The following is a 16,904-nucleotide window of genomic DNA, read 5'->3' as shown; positions in this document are numbered from 1 at the left end:
AACGTCGGGGGATTTTATTGAGTTTTGTGTATTATCATCGAGGATGTACAACAATTTATCGGTCATTATCTTATCCCTTTAGATCCCTGTTTTTGTGATCTTTGTACTTTGAATTAAAAAAATACATTGTTCTGTATAATTTATTAGAAAACCCAAAAAAAACAGGGACGAGCACTCTGCAAAGTGGAGGAGTGAATAAAAATGAGCGTGGAGATGAAAGCCTCGAGCGTCCTCATGGACACACTTCCCTTGGACTATTATATCTCTCCATCCATTGACAACCAAACTAGGAACACATTCCAAAATTAATTGCGTGTTTTTTTGAGTCGCCTTTGGGCTTTTACAAATTCAAACTATGCACGAACGTAAAATGTACAGTTAAGATTTATAATAGCAAAGTTTTTTCAATCGTTAATGTTTTTTGACAGTTTGAATACTCTTTCTAAAAAAAATGCAATATTCAGTGTTTTCAGGCATCAACTACAAATTTTTTTTTTTTATCATGGAGTTTAACTAGTTATTGTTGCTCTACAATTATTGAGACTTTGTAATAATATTGCTAATTATGTAGTATTTTATGCGTTTTCTACATAAATGATGATGGATATTTGAATGTGTTAATTTTAACAAATCAGATTGTTTTTCAATTATGTCTTCCCCCTGGAAAGTGATTCAAGGTAATAAAATCCAAATGGAGCTTCACTACAAATCATAAAATATAAGGAGTAAATGTTAAAATAATAATTCGGATAAATTATATAAATTATTCTATCTACCCGACTCTCTGTCTTGTTATCTACAATCAATCTAGTTTATAATTGACATCTTAAGAATATACAAATCTTTGCATTAAACAATACATTTGTATTGAAAAAATAAACGTTGAATTCAAACAATTTAGCTAGTTTTTAATTCAATATCTTAATTTATGGATAGTTGTTTATGGACTCAATTTGCCTAATCTGTGTCTAACTTTAAATTTATGGCCATCAAGCATCCTTGAATTACCCAACGGACCAAAATATAGAGTAATAACAAAATCGGAGAGGTAGTGCAGAAAAGTGGTACACTTGGCAAATAATGCACCATATATATCCAACTATCTATCTTCATATCTGAGTATCTATTATCTATCTAGATCAGATGGCTGGTTGTTTATTGACTCAGTATGGCCTACTATCTATTTTTCTATCCAACTATCTATCTTGATATCTACTATCTATCTAGATTAGATGGCTGGTTGTTAATGGACTCCATATGGCCTACTCTATTTCTCTCAACTACCTATCTACTCATCATCTTGGAGATTGGGCCTAAACTTATGAGAAATAGGTGAAACTTTTTTTTAAGAAGGTGTCCTAACTTTTTTTATTTTTATTTAAAATAGCTCGTCGGTGGTTTTAGTAAGTAGTAAGTGTAAAATGGTCCATAGAATTTAAATATGCAATCATTTTTATTTTTGTAGACCTCTTATTTTGAAGTAATTTAAGTTTTTTAAAATAAAATTAAGTCGGTTTTAAAAATAAGAGGTCTACTAATAAAAATTGCCTATTTAAATTCTATATGTACCATTTTACATCTATTACTTACTAAAAACACCGACTAGCCATTATAAAATAAAAAAAGTTAGGACACCTTCTTTAGAATTTTACTGCTTTCAAATGTATAAGATGACAATTATGTCTTTTACTAAACTAATTTACATCAAACTTTAATTTTAGTTGAAACCAACAAGTGAATACATGTCATACATGTTTATGTTTAAAGGACTTTTAAAAAAATCTTAGGCATTTCAAATCTGTCTAGTTAAATCAAGATTATTTTACTACATAAATTCTTAAACTAATTTTAACGCGGTTTGATTTTAATTTGCCATAAAAGTGACATGCTTAAAATTTGTGTAAACTCATTAGAAAATGATGGTACAGTACAAATGAGGCCTATATAAAAGCACAACTAAAACTTTAATTGAGGCCCTTATCTCAATGTCAAATCATTGTTTCACAACCAAATAAAAACTATTTTGCTTTAAACAATTTTAAACATTTCGTCTTAATTTTTGCTAATATGACAAGGAAATAAAGACAACTTGTTTGGTAGTCGTATTTCTTGCTTTATTCAAAACTAGCGACTACACCCCTAGAGGCCTCGGGGGGGGTGGGGCGGTTTAATTTTTTCTAGAAGCGATTTTTCTTTTGAGGTTGGTGGCACCCTATGATAGGCTACACTGTATTAAATAACCATATCAGTTCAGCGTTTAGCGAGATCCTTCTTCGGTACAGACACAGACAGACAGAGATTCTGTTACTTTTATAAAAGGAATAGAGCAGCAGCCACAAGACACAAATTCCAAATCTTCGACTTAAATTCTTAAATTGCCGCTAAAAAAGAAGCAATCACGTTTCTCGTTGTCAAAATAATAGCATATTATTGAATGTCTTTTGATAAGGTCACAGACGATTGGTTAATTTTAGCGGCAAAATATAAATAGGGAAATAGAAAAGTGTCATTAGCAGCAACTACATACCTCAAGCAAGTCAGTCTGTAAGTTGCTTCTCTCTATTAAGTTCTGTCCCATAAAAACAAAAACTTGTTAAAAGTTATTTTTATAGGCCTGCATATGAGCTGAGATATCCAATGATGGCATACAATCTTTTCCAGACTCTCTTCAGTTTTTGGGTATTTTCAGGTATGGTTCAATAGTTTGTTTCTACACAAAAAGGGGTATTTTATCTAGGATAATGTGTTTAAATGATTTATTCATCTTTTGGAATAAAACATACATGATAGAAATACAAACAATTTTAATTGAAAGGAACACATCATACATATAAATAAAAAAAAACATTATCATTTCAGAGAATAATATTATTAATAAGCTAACTACATATAATAGAGATAAAATTCGTTATAAATGAGTTATTGTCATAAGACATTTTGATCCTCCTTGGATCAAAGGTGAGATAGGGCACTATGGGCCGCAATGTTGCCATAAATAGGGCAGTCTCAGTATTTCTTTGGTTAAATACTGGAAAATAATGATATGCCTATGTTATTCCTCATAATAACATAGTTTATGCATAAATAATAAAGATTATAATAATGATAATCAGCATGATAATAGATAATATAGATTTGTAGTTGATAATATTGATGTTATTCTTCTTTCAGATATGTTCTTTAGATTGATGTGATGAAGATTCCATGGAAAGAATGATATTTCCTAACATGAGAGTACAATTCTATTTGTCAGACTGACAATTATTCTGATAAATGATATTTAGATTCCATCATATATATACTTACGACGGAAAGTCCTTTTAACTTAGCTGGAGCTGAATATTTCCTAACAGAAGAGAACAGCCCTATTTGTCAATTATTCTGATAAATAATATTTAGATAGTACATTACTATTATGATATAAATATTTATAAATAATATAAATATAAATAAAATAAATATAAATATAAATAATGTAGTCCCAAATATTTCCTAACATGAGAGTACAATTCTATTTGTCAGACTGACAATTATTCTGATAAATGATATTTAGATTCCATCATATATATATTTACGACGTAAAGTCCTTTTAATTTAGCTGGAGCTGAATATTTCCTAACAGGAGAGTACAGCCCTATTTGTCAATTATTCTGATAAATAATATTTAGATAGTACAGTCCTATTATGATGTAAATATTTATGATATAAAGTCCTTTTAATTTAGCTGGAGCTGAATATTTCCTAACAGAAGAGTACAGCCCTATTTGTCAATTATTCTGATAAATAATATTTAGATAGTACAGTCCTATTATGATATGAATATTTACCACGTAAAGTCCTTTTAATTTAGCTGGAGCTGAATATTTCCTAAAAGAGGAGTACACAGTCCTATTTGTCAATTATTCGGTACTAGGACAAACGTCAGAGCGACAAATGTCAGAGAGACAAACGTCAGAGCGACAAACATCAGAGAGACAAACGTCAGACTGGACAAACATCAGACTATACAAACATCAGAGTGGTACAAAGGTCAGACAAATTAAGCTTTTTGTAAAAGTCTGACGTTTTATAAAAAAACTTTAAAAAATATGTTTTGTACCTATTCATTGTTTTTGAGGATTAATCAATTATAAAAAGATTAAAAATGGTTTTACTTATCACAGTCTTGCTACATGTGTTTGTTTGACATCCATTTGAACAATAAGTTTGAAACTAAATTATAATAGTATTTGTAAAAAATACTTAACAAAAAATTTGTATTCATTTCTACTTTCAATAAATTTGAAGATTTTAGTAGCAAAGATACTCTATAATTCACTTTGTATGTCCATCCGTCAGTAAGTCCGTCCATCAGTCAGTAATTCCGTAACGCTATAAGGAAAATGGGATTTACTCAGCTCCTTTAAAGATAGAAAGCTGAAATTTTTGGACAACATTTCAATCTGTAAGGAGCACAATTAATTATAAAACACTCAAGACGGTAGGACCGCTTTCTAGCAGGTTTTTGGCTATTTTTTATATTTTCCACATTTTCCCCCATATCTTTGGTGTTTTTGGTCCGATTTTCAAAATTTTTTCAGTAAAGATATCAAAATTAAATTTCTCGTCGTTTGAAGAAAACAGCAATGGCAGTCAGACAGCCTTTTTGCAGGTTTTTGGCTTTTTTTTTTTACATGTTTTACATATTTCCCCATATCTTTGGTATTTTTGGTCCGATTTTCAATATTTTTGAGATGACAGTATAATTATATATTTTCCATTGTTATGCAAAATAAATACACTATAAATCTACTTTTAAGAATTCCCATCAACGAATTTTTGTGCTTCGCTACTTATGGATGTTGTCATCCTTATTTTTATATGGATAGAGCTTATTTATAAAAACAAAGTTAAAATTTAATTACATTGTATTACATATTACTATTGACAAATAAAATAGAATTTGACACACCCTAACACATACTTTAATTTTATAAATTATATATATACTTTTACTTATCCTAAAAAACCTAATATAAGGTATAGTTGTCTACTATAGTGTTATTTTTAATGTGCAAGAGCAAGGTTTAAAGCAGTACTAAATCTAGATTGAAAAAACAAACCAAGAAAAAGACTAATTGTGTATTATAATTCAAAATGATTTTGAAACACTCTAATACATACTTTATAAAGCAGTACCAAATCTAAATGAACACTATCTAAGCCTCTAAAATCCCGTTCTTTAAACAAAAATATCTTATACTTGACTTCCTTCACCTAAACAATGAATACAGACATAGTTTATAAGGTTTATAAAAAACGTCAGACTTTTACAAAAAGCTAAATTTGTCTGACCTTTGTACCACTCTGATGTTTGTATAGTCTGACGTTTGTCCAGTCTGATATTTGTCTCTCTGAGGTTTGTTGCTCTGACGTTTGTCTCTCTGAGGTTTGTCGCTCTGACGTTTGTCTCTCTGACGTTTGTCGCTCTGACGTTTGTCCTAGTACCAATTATTCTGATAAATAATATTTAGATAGTACAGTCCTATTATGATATAAATATTTACTATGTAAAGTCCTTTTAATTTAGCTGGAGCTGAATATTTCCTAACAGGAGAGTACAGCCCTATTTGTCAATTATTCTGATAAATAATATTTAGATAGTACAGTCCTATTATGATATAAATATTTACTATGTAAAGTCTTTTTAATTTAGCTGGAGCTGAATATTTCCTAAAAGAGGAGTACACAGTCCTAATTATCAATTATTCTGATAAATAATATTTAGATAGTACATTCCTATTATGATATAAATATTTACCACATAAAGTCCTTTTAATTTAGCTGGAGCTGAATATTTCCTAACAGGAGAGTACAGCCCTATTTGTCAATTATTCTGATAAATAATATTTAGATAGTACATTCCTATTATGATATAAATATTTACCACATAAAGTCCTTTTAATTTAGCTGGAGCTGGATATTTCCTAACAGGAGAGTACAGCCCTATTTGTCAATTATTCTGATAAATAATATTTTGATAGTACAGTCCTATTATGATATGAATATTTACCACGTAAAGTCCTTTTAATTTAGCTGGAGGTGAATATTTCCTAACAGGAGAGTACAGCCCTATTTGTCATGTCAATTATTCTTATAAATAATATTTAGATAGTACAGTCCTATTATGATATAAATATTTACTATGTAAAGTCCTTTTAATTTAGCTGGAGGTGAATATTTCCTAACAGGAGAGTACAGCCCTATTTGTCAATTATTCTGATAAATAATATTTATATAGTACAGTCCTATTATGATATGAATATTTACTATGTAAAGTCCTTTTAATTTAGCTGGAGCTGAATATTTCCTAACAGGAGAGTACAGCCCTATTTGTCAATTATTCTGATAAATGATATTTAGATAGTACAGTCCTATTATGATATGAATATTTACTATGTAAAGTCCTTTTAATTTAGCTGGAGCTGAATATTTCCTAACAGGAGAGTACAGCCCTATTTGTCATGTCAATTATTCTTATAAATAATATTTAGATAGTACAGTCCTATTATGATATGAATATTTACTATGTAAAGTCCTTTTAATTTAGCTGGAGCTGAATATTTCCTAACAGGAGAGTACAATCCAATTTGTCAGACTGTCGATTATTCAAATAACCCAAAGGTAAATTAATTTTCTATTTACGTATTCGCGGTCAATTGTATTCTTTACACTCAGCTAGCGCAGCTACTCTATATACAATTGTTTTAGCAAAATAATTAGTCAATCTAGCAATATGTGTTATATATCTGTATATTCCTTGTTTATTGTTGGGTTCTAACAATTGAAAAAAAGTTGCGAATATTAAAACAGGCCCACATGATATTTTTATCATGTGTTTTTTTATTATATCAGCTAAATACAAATTTTCTGTCATTGATCTTTATTTTTATTTTACAACGCTACTTGTGAAAATAATTTTAGTATGTGTTCGTCTGTTTGTTTATTACTTTATGTCAGGTTAGGGCTCACCGCACTTCTTATTTTCAACTAATTTAAAAAATAAAACTGGTGGGGGGCGGGGGTGTGAGTACTCAACAGGCACTTTATGTGAAAGCACCAAAAACTTATTTTTATCCCTAAACCTCTTTTCCTGGAATTGAAAAAAAAATTTTCCTAGAAGAAAGGAAATTACGTAAGTAAGGCTCGGCAGCAGGGGCGTCCAAGCTTTTTTTTTGGGGGGGGGTAAAAAATTTTAGGGGGGGGGGTAATTCGTGTTTGGGGGGGGTAAAATGGCGCGCGAAGCGCGCCGAAATTTTTTTTTACCCCCCCCAAAATTTTTACCCCGGGGGTAAAATTTGATTGGGGGGGGTAATTACCCCCCCTAAAGTCTGTTGGGGGGGGGTAAATAAGTACTATCCTATAACATAAAGTAGTAAGTAAGGTTTATTTGACTATAGCTTCAGATTTCATTACTTTTAATACTGAGTTCTCCTTTTTAGGAAAGCTTCACATAGATCCCATGATGGTTCCACACTATTATAGGTCAATCCTTTGAGTGGTTTTAGGCTATTTTTCCCTCCCTTTTTACCCTTTAGAAAACACGAGTTCTTAGATGCTAAGGACGCCACTACTATTCAAATATATAGTAGTATCTCATTCTTTAGAACATAAAAATACAATAATTAACTCACTAACCAATGAACCAATATGATTATACTTTAAAGTGAAGCGTCTTATAGGTCCTGGTAAGTTTTATAAATAGTTTTGAGACACCCTGACATCCTCCAAAAAGAAATCGCCTATAGAAATTCTTTTTCATTATTTAATGAAATATTTAATTTAGTTAGGTATCTATTTTATGGAATCTTCAGTGCTTTACAATTACATCATAGATCCTCGGGATGGTTTTAGCCCTTATAAAGGCCCAAGCAAATAAAACATGACTTTTTTTAGGGGGGGGGGGGCGGGGATTACTCCCTCCCCCCCCCAAAAAAAATTTTCAGTAAAATTTTTTTTTAAGAACATTCAATTTGGGGGGGGTAAATACCCCCCCCCAAAAATTTTTTTTTAAAGAACATTTATTTTGGGGGGGGTAATTACCCCCCCAAAATGGTTTGGGGGGGGTAAATACCCCCCCCAAATTCGTTGGGGGTGCCTACGGCACCCCCAAAGTAGGGGTAATTTTTTTTGGGGGGGGGTATTGTTCACAAAATTTTGGGGGTGCCTACGGCACCCCCAAAATCGTTTGGGGGTGCCAAATGGCCCATTACCCCCCCCCTTGGACGCCTATGCTCGGCAGCTGCACTTTTATGATAATAGAAAAATCATTAAATAAGCTGCAGCCGAGACGTGTTTCATTGTGAAACTGCCACAAACTAAAATGATTCAGCTGGAGCAGAAAATATTCTAAAAATACTTAAATTTTAATAGCAATTTATTATTATTTAGATTTTCATTTTGATATTCGTGGAAAATTGTCCGTATTACGATGCTATACATGATTTTTCAGTGTGGCTGAGAACCGGTTCTAATCCACTGGATATCGACCGGTTTCGAAGCCATACTGGAAAAATATTTTCTTCCGAGCCTTGAAAGAGATGATTAAAGAAAACGAACTACTTTGCCTAATCTATTCTTAGTTACATTATTCTGTCTTAATTAAATTAATATTTTAGCACTCCTCTGTTTGTCCACTCCGACGTCTTTAACAAATCAACTGCTCAAAAAAGTCAATAGGCATTTAATTATCTCCCCGTGTGTACTGAACCCCCCAAACCGCTCAAGAAACCTAAATTACCTCCCCCACCCTCCCTATTGAAAACAAAAGCTTTGACGTCCTAACAACGGAAACCAATATTATTTAAGGCCCTACGAGCTCTGCGTATGTCCTGGTGGTATTTTTTTTCCAAGTTTATCGACTTCATGGACTCTTTCTTCTTTGTGCTGCGTAAGAAGGACAACCAGCTGTCCATGCTCCACATCATACATCATTCCACCATGCCCATCTTCTCCTGGTGTGGCGTCAAGGTAACATTTTTTACCTAATTGCCGGAATTCTCCTTCGATTTCAAGTGATCACGTAGAGAACCCAACGGCATCATTCGCTTGCAATGTGATGCAATACTCTAACGGCCATTGGTGAATATTAGGTTAATTAACATCCAAAAAACAACCAACCCTTTGATTTGTTTGTCTGAGAAGTCCTGCGAATGATTATGAGTTGCGCCTGTTCATGGGCCAAGGCATTCTCCCTACTTTAACTATTTAAGTCGGGCACCTGACAAAGCAGAGGTAGGAACCATTTTTAACGTCTTTTAAAGTATGCTTACCAACCGGAAGTTACCTGCGATCTCCGCCTAAAGATGCTGTATAGCATTTTTTTATATTGAGATTCTAGAGAATTTAGGAATTTTAGACAAGTTAAAAATTTGAGGAGCTATTCTTTAACTAGGCTGTGTTCTGTGTAACCATATAGCTTACAGGTACTTCGAGGGAAACCGCTAATGGTTCTATTTTTATTATAGATACGTCCTTGATAATTGTATGCGGTACTTAAAAATTACTAGATCAAATATGAATGTATTGCAAAAAATCATGAAACAAGAAACATATTAAAAGATAATAGTTAAAAGACCGTCTACATAATTTCTGAGGAGTGAATAAGTGAGAAGGGCACTTATAGAGATATTTCTAATGTTATTTGCCAATTAAATTAGTTCTTTAGAGAGATAATAATTTTTAATTAATTGTTTTTATATATAGAAAATATAGAAAAACAAAATTGAATTTAAATAATATCCGGCTCAAATTGAATAGGTCCTGTTAGCGAAACTACCAGTAAATGGAGTTAAAAAAAAGACATACATACTTGCCTTGGCAAGCGTAAAGTCAAAAAGAAGCTATACCACTAAAATATCAATATTATACATATTTATAGAAAATACATATGTAACATATATAAGTTTAGTAAATAAAAAATCTGGTAAATATTTAATTTTCTAAATATAGAGATGAGAAAAGTTAGCATGCAACCTTTTTTTTATTTTTATCTGCGTACATGTCATGTCTACACTATAATTATTCCATGTTCACTTTTTAATTCTTATCATATTATCTGTGTGGTTCACTCCCTACAGTTGTCCTTTAACCTTTGATAAACCTAACCAAACTGCAATAATAATTACTAATACGTTTTTTCTCGAATGATAATTCATTTTGTAATTAGTAATCTAAAGAGGAACCTAGTAATAGTGTCTAACTTTTTATCTATGTGACGTAACAAAAATCGAAGGATGAGAGGGGAGGTGGGAAAGGAAACCCCTAAAAAAGAGATGGATTTTTGTTACGTCACAAAGATAAAAAGTTAGACACTATTACTAGGTTCTCTAAAGAGTTAACAGTTATATTTAAATTATTTTTGAGCTATTTTTGAACATTAACTTGCTTGTCCTATTTTTGATCTACGTAAATAGACAAAAAAGATGGATTTTCTCCATTTTTGTTACAAAACGTTTGTACTTGCAATTATAGACTTTTTTGTGCCATCCGCATCTAGAATAATCCCCTCATTTTTGGACAAAAACTCAAATTCCGAAGCCGAAATTCGTACTTTTTATTATTTTAGCTCGGATTCATTCGGAATCCTCATCCACTTCGGATGAATCTGCCTATATTTTAACAATCCGTTCGGAATCATAATCCGTTTTTGTGTAAAGTGCCACGGATTGCAAACTCTGCTTTTTTTATAAGTAAAATCATGTCTATATCAAAGATTTAACAAAATTTTAGGTGAAATAATCGAACGTTAACTATTAAATTTATCTTTTATTAGTTAATTGTTTACTATTTAGTTTGCTGGTGGTGGTAATACAAGTTTTGGAGGAACTTTGAACATGTTGGTCCATGTCTTCATGTATGCATACTACTTCCTGGCGGCCACAGGAATCAAGTAAACTATTTATTATCTATCTATCTTCTATAATCATGCCTTTTTCTATCTATATATTTATCTATCTATCTATCTATCTATCTATCTATCTATCTATCTATCTATCTATCTATCTATCTATCTATCTATCTATCTATCTATTTATCTATCTATCTATCTATCTATCTATCTATCTATCTATCTATCTATCTATCTATCTATCTATCTATCTATCTATCTATCTATCTATCTATCTATCTATCTATCTATCTATCTATCTATCTATCTATCTATCTATCTATCTATCTATCTATCTATCTATCTATCTATCTATCTATCTATCTATCTATCTATCTATCTATCTATCTATCTATCTATCTATCTATCTATCTATCTATCTATCTATCTATCTATCTATCTATCTATCTATCTATCTATCTATCTATCTATCTATCTATCTATCTATCTATCGATCTATCTATCTATCTATCTATCTATCTATCTATCTATCTATCTATCTATCTATCTATCTATCTATCTATCTATCTATCTATCTATCTATCTATCTATCTATCTACCTATCTATCTATCTATCTATCTATCTATCTATCTATCTATCTATCTATCTATCTATCTATCTATCTATCTATCTATCTATCTATCTAGGAAAGAATATCTGTGGTGGAAGAGGTACCTGACCAAGTTCCAGTTGGTCCAGTTTGCCCTGGTCATTCTCCACTCCTCTGGACCTTTCCTGCTACCAAACTGTCAATTTCCAAAGGTTTGTAAAATGTTGTCCGTAGTAGCTAAACTACTACATAAGTTTTAATACCAAAGCTTCTATATAACTCACTATATCTGTACGTATGCACTGTTATATAAGAAGTTTGAATTTAACACCTGCTATTTTAGATATACAGCTAAAATGTTAGGAAAGAATTCTTCAATTAACTTTATCTTTCCGTCTGTAAGGTTGTAGGAGAAGTTTAGTTTTCTCGGTTGCTATTTAAGATAGACAGCTGAATTTTTTAGGGAAGGTTCCCTTTGGTGATGATCATCCAGAATATAAATTACTTGGTCCGTCGGTCTGCTGCTTCAATAGACAAGCATCCTTTATTTTAAGATTCATCACATATTATCTTTCTTTCTTTTTCTTTTCAATGATAACTGAATATCTGCTATATAACTTTTTTTATTTCTAAAACTTTACATTCCAATTTGACAAAACTTGGCAATGTAAAGGGTTGTAATAAGGGGGAGGGGGTTAATACACATGCAAATGAAGGTATAGAGTGTTCTAGGGCTTTATGCAGGGGGAGGATGTGACATTGTGCTGTTAATTACACTAGTCCCCGATGTTTTATAAAAAAAATTTCTCGTACGTTGGCATAATAACTTTTTCAACTTTAATTGAATTTCGATTAGTTGGTTAATTAAGTTAAGTTTCTGAACGTTACAATACAACCACTAATTTTATTCTACAGAATTTTGTTTATCATCATTAGGAATGTACTAAAAATATTATTAGGCGTTGTCTTATTCCTTTAGACCCATTGCGTTATTCTGCTCTCCCCTTTGATACGCCCCTGTTTATGTAATTTTCAATATTCATTATTTTATGTAAATAAGAAAAGTTACTAATTGATTAAAAGTAAATTGTAATTAATTGACATTAGTTTATTCTATTTCTTTGGTATACCAAAGAAATGAAAACAAGTACAAGCACAGAAAATAAGAGGTTCTGGGTTATTGAAAGGAAAAAAATGCCTAATCCCCCCCGTTACCTAAATTTTTCCTCTTGTCTTATTTCTCCTTAACAATGTTTGGAACGGTACTATTTAACCCCCCCCCCCACCCCCAATGTTCACTTTTTGAAATAAATTTAACTTCTCGACAATCCTAAATATGAAATTTTTTTTTTTTTGTAAGAAGAAGAATAAATCATGTTTCATTAACCACACTTTATGTCCCTGTAAGATTTGAGTTGGCAAGAGAGAGTATTATTAAAAGTTTAATTGTCAATTTGCACAGAAAATAGTTTTTCTTTTACTTTTCCAACCTTCAACATAGCCTGGTGTGCATGCACTTCCACATTTTATAACAACTATCTATCTATCTAGAAGATGTCTACAATATTCCTACTGAATGGAGCTATGTATATGGTACTATTTACAAGATTCTATCTATCTATCTATTTACCTATGAAATTATCTATCTATCTAGGAGATGTCTACTATATTCCTAATGAACAGAGCTATGTATATGGTACTATTTACAAGATTCTATCTATCTATCTATTTACCTATGAAATTATCTATCTATCTAGGAGATGTCTACTATATTCCTAATGAACAGAGCTATGTATATGGTACTATTTACAAGATTCTATCTATCTATCTATCTACATATGAAATTATCTATCTATCTAGGAGATGTCTACTTTATTCCTAATGAACAGAGCTATGTATATGGTACTATTTACAAGATTCTATCTATCTATCTATCTACATATGAAATTATCTATCTATCTAGGAGATGTCTACTATATTCCTACTGAACGGAGCTATGTATATGTTACTATTTACAAGATTCTATCCATCTATCTATCTACTTATGTAATTATCTATCTATCTATCTATCTACCTATGAAATTATCTATCTATCTAGGAGATGTCTACTATATTCCTAATGAACAGAGCTATGTATATGGTACTATTTACAAGATTCTATCTATCTATCTATCTACATATGAAATTATCTATCTATCTAGGAGATGTCTACTATATTCCTAATGAACAGAGCTATGTATATGGTACTATTTACAAGATTCTATCTATCTATCTATCTATCTGTACTTAAAAGTAAAACAACATTTTATCTTAAATTTTTATTTTCTTTTACTCAGAGTTTCATGCTTCTGCATGTAATTATCTATCTACCTATGAAATTATCTATCTATCTATCTAGGAGATGTCTACTATATTTCTACTGAACGGAGCTATGTATATGGTACTATTTACAAGATTCTACAGAAGTGCCTACACAAAAGCTGAAAACAAAAACAAGACTCAATAAAACACATATAAAATTAGTGCGTAGCTATTTAGCAATTTGTTACTTTGTATGTCTGTCATAACAAAACATTCTCGACGCGATACTACAATATGTTAAGTCCTTATTAATGGTCATTGGTAATTTGTTAAGCTTCGCTTTCCTTGGTGGTTTTATTCGTGTTAATCGTGTATATATCTTGTTATAGCAATAAAAATAATAAAATATCTTTGAAATGTAACCCAGTACCTTATATAATGTCATATAATCCAGCTCTAAATCTAATAGATTTTTATACAAATCTATTTTTCATTCATAGAAATTAGAAAGAACTAAACCTTTATAATAAAAACCTAGATATCCACCTTTTTATATGTTTAAAAGTCAATATATATATAATGTCAAGTAGTTTATTTATCAAATCTTTTGTTAAAGTCAAAAAGTATTGTTTTTCTCTTTAAGGGTAAATCAATAAAGTTAATACAAAAGAATTTTTTTTTTCAGATTTATTCTGTAATTTTGAAAGAGATGTATTACTTTGCTACTATCTTTATAGTAAAGTAAAACGATGTTTATTTGTTTATTTGAACCGAAGGATCTCGCTAACCGCTGAACCGATCGGGTTCTTCTTAACAGGATAGCTCCTCATAGGTCCCGGGAAGGTTTATAACTATTTTGGGGGAGGGTACCTTCACCCTCCCAAAAGAAATCGCCCCTATAAAAAACATTTAATGTTTTAAAAACTAAAATAAAAAATGTGCTTTGGGGGGGGGGGAGCGGGTATATTTTTTTGCTTTTTAAAAATCTAAATTTCAAAATGGATTTGAGATTCAACTCCCCCCTCCCCAAGTGCCCTTACAGGCATCTAGCGGCGTAGCCGCTAGTACTTATATTAAGTGATATTCAAAGTTATAACAGCGAGAAATTTGATTCAAAAGGCTATAAAAGTCGAAGGTACAAAAAAGAGATAAAAAGTGGAAAAAAATCAGAAAGCTTTGTTTTTTTTACGAACGTTGTCTTACTTGTTTTGTTTAAAATAAAAGAAAAAGAAAAGATTGTGTACTTTAAAACATTAAATGTCCAAAATAATTTCATTATAATCCCCCATAAATGTATGTATACCTATAAATTCATAAATTTGTAATGTATAATAGTTTTCTTTTAATAAATTGTATTAAGTAGTTTTTTTGAGTATTTTATTGAACAATGAAAGTTTTGATTTAAAAAGAACGAAAATGTATATTTATTTTCTTTGGTTGAGTAGGCCTAGGCCAACAAAAATGCTGACAATACGATACATGTAATTTCAGCACATTTTAATCAGCGAAAATGATTTTAATGACAAAATATAATTTATTCGTTAGTTTATATACATACACTAGCGGCTATGTCCCTAGAGGCCTCTAGGAAAACTTGTGTGTGTGTGTGTGGGGCAGACATAGTACCTTGGGCTGACGAAATTAAAATTCGTGTAATATTGCAAATTTGGGACAATACTAATTACCCAAAATAACATAAAATTTTGTTTGAAAATATGTAATATGCAATCATTAACAAGGAAATAACAATAATTAAGCCTCAAATAGTCAGAATATTGCAGACTTAATTATGTTTTGTGAATGTAAAATTATAGTCTTAGAAACAATTAGCGTTGCAATATTGTATAATAACATATATATTGCCAGGCTAATGGATTTTGTTTGTTATAATCAAATATTTTTTTTCAAATATGATAATTATAGTTTATTATAAAATCACTAAACCTAGCAAAAATCTTTATAATGAAAAATATTCTTATTCTTTATTATGTACCAGCGGCTACGCCCCTAGAGGCCTCTAGGGTCACTTGATGAGGGGGGAGTTTATTTTTTTTGTGGGGGGGGGGAGAGGTAATTTTTTTCTAGGGGCGATTTCTCTTGGGAGGGTGGTGGTACCCTCCCCCAAAAATAGTTATATACCTTCCCGGGACCTATGAGAAGTTACTGTGTAAAGGAGAACCCAACCGGTTCAGCGGTTAGCGAGATCCTTTGGTACACACAGACAAACACACATCCTGTTACTTTATTATAAGGATGATATTTTTAAAAGCGAAGCTTTCATATAATTAGGATCGGTTTGTCCATCCGTATGTCCGTCCTTGATAAATAGCTTTTATTCCTTAATTTGGGCATGTTAGAATTGTCCTATCGATTTCAAACTTTGCATGATGATACCATACCTCTAGTAGTTAGGTACGATATAGATGTTGAGAAAGATGTAAAACATATAATTCACCATATAATTATAGTTGTCAGAAATTTCGTTTTCCTTATTCAGTTTCTTATCAAAGACGAGGGAGCATATTAATTTATAGAGTAGCTGACTTATATTTATATTCTTATATTAAGTCTTAATGTCCGTTTGTCCTACTGTTTCAGTGCTTCGCTTTTATGGATGTTGTCATCCTTGTTAATAAGTGAATATGTTAAAATTTGACAAAAATAGCCTTAACCAAACCCCCCCCCCCCACTCTCTTACCCTCTATTCTTAATAACTAAATGAGACGCTGAACATTGATTTATTATTTAACTTTCATTTTCAATTTAACCCTGAATTGACAGGCAAACACAGGGATTTAGGATTAAGTAAATCAGTGCTATATCTGTTTTAGCAAAGTTTGTTTTAGCTAGGAGACTAGTGTTAAATCGTAGAATGAATGAAGCTAATGTAATAATGAACATTTCAAATATTTGTTTATTGATTCAATTATATAAAATTGATATCAATCAATAATTATATTATAATTACAATGGAAATTGGATGAATTTTAATACTTGAATTGTTAAAGGCTGGATTAGATTTAAAAAGTGGGATAACATATTTTCTTTTTTTCAAACTGTAAATACCAAACAATTTTTGATTCAAAATTATATTATTTCCTTCTTAATTGTATTATGATATACGC

The 16,904-nt window shown here is 31.0% G+C and overlaps 1 protein-coding gene across 2 annotated transcripts; it reads left to right on the top strand.

The window, feature by feature from the left end:
- Positions 1-119: 119 nt before the first annotated feature.
- LOC145319423 (very long chain fatty acid elongase 7-like) lies at positions 120-15,143 on the top strand. 2 transcript variants are annotated; one of them, XM_080161555.1, is made up of 9 exons: positions 120-290; positions 636-677; positions 1,228-1,332; positions 2,613-2,689; positions 6,590-6,663; positions 8,848-9,009; positions 10,833-10,930; positions 11,576-11,690; positions 13,877-15,143. In XM_080161555.1, exons 1-9 carry the CDS (start codon positions 202-204, stop codon positions 13,982-13,984), a joined length of 870 nt encoding a protein of 289 aa, XP_080017681.1. In that variant the 5' UTR covers positions 120-201; the 3' UTR covers positions 13,985-15,143. The 2 variants fall into 2 exon arrangements, with proteins under 2 accessions (XP_080017681.1, XP_080017682.1); XM_080161556.1 differs by lacking the exon at positions 13,877-15,143 and adding an exon at positions 13,442-13,543 and having other exon boundaries at positions 120-291; positions 637-677.
- The last annotated feature ends 1,761 nt before the right edge of the window (positions 15,144-16,904 follow it).

The sequence above is a fragment of the Acartia tonsa genome, chromosome 5 (genome assembly GCF_053477335.1).
Source record: "Acartia tonsa isolate MP-2025a chromosome 5, ASM5347733v1, whole genome shotgun sequence".
In the NCBI taxonomy this organism is placed as follows: Eukaryota; Metazoa; Arthropoda; class Copepoda; order Calanoida; family Acartiidae; genus Acartia; species Acartia tonsa.
The sequence above is the reverse complement of the archived record's forward strand: the minus strand, read 5'-3'. Positions and strand labels throughout refer to the sequence as shown.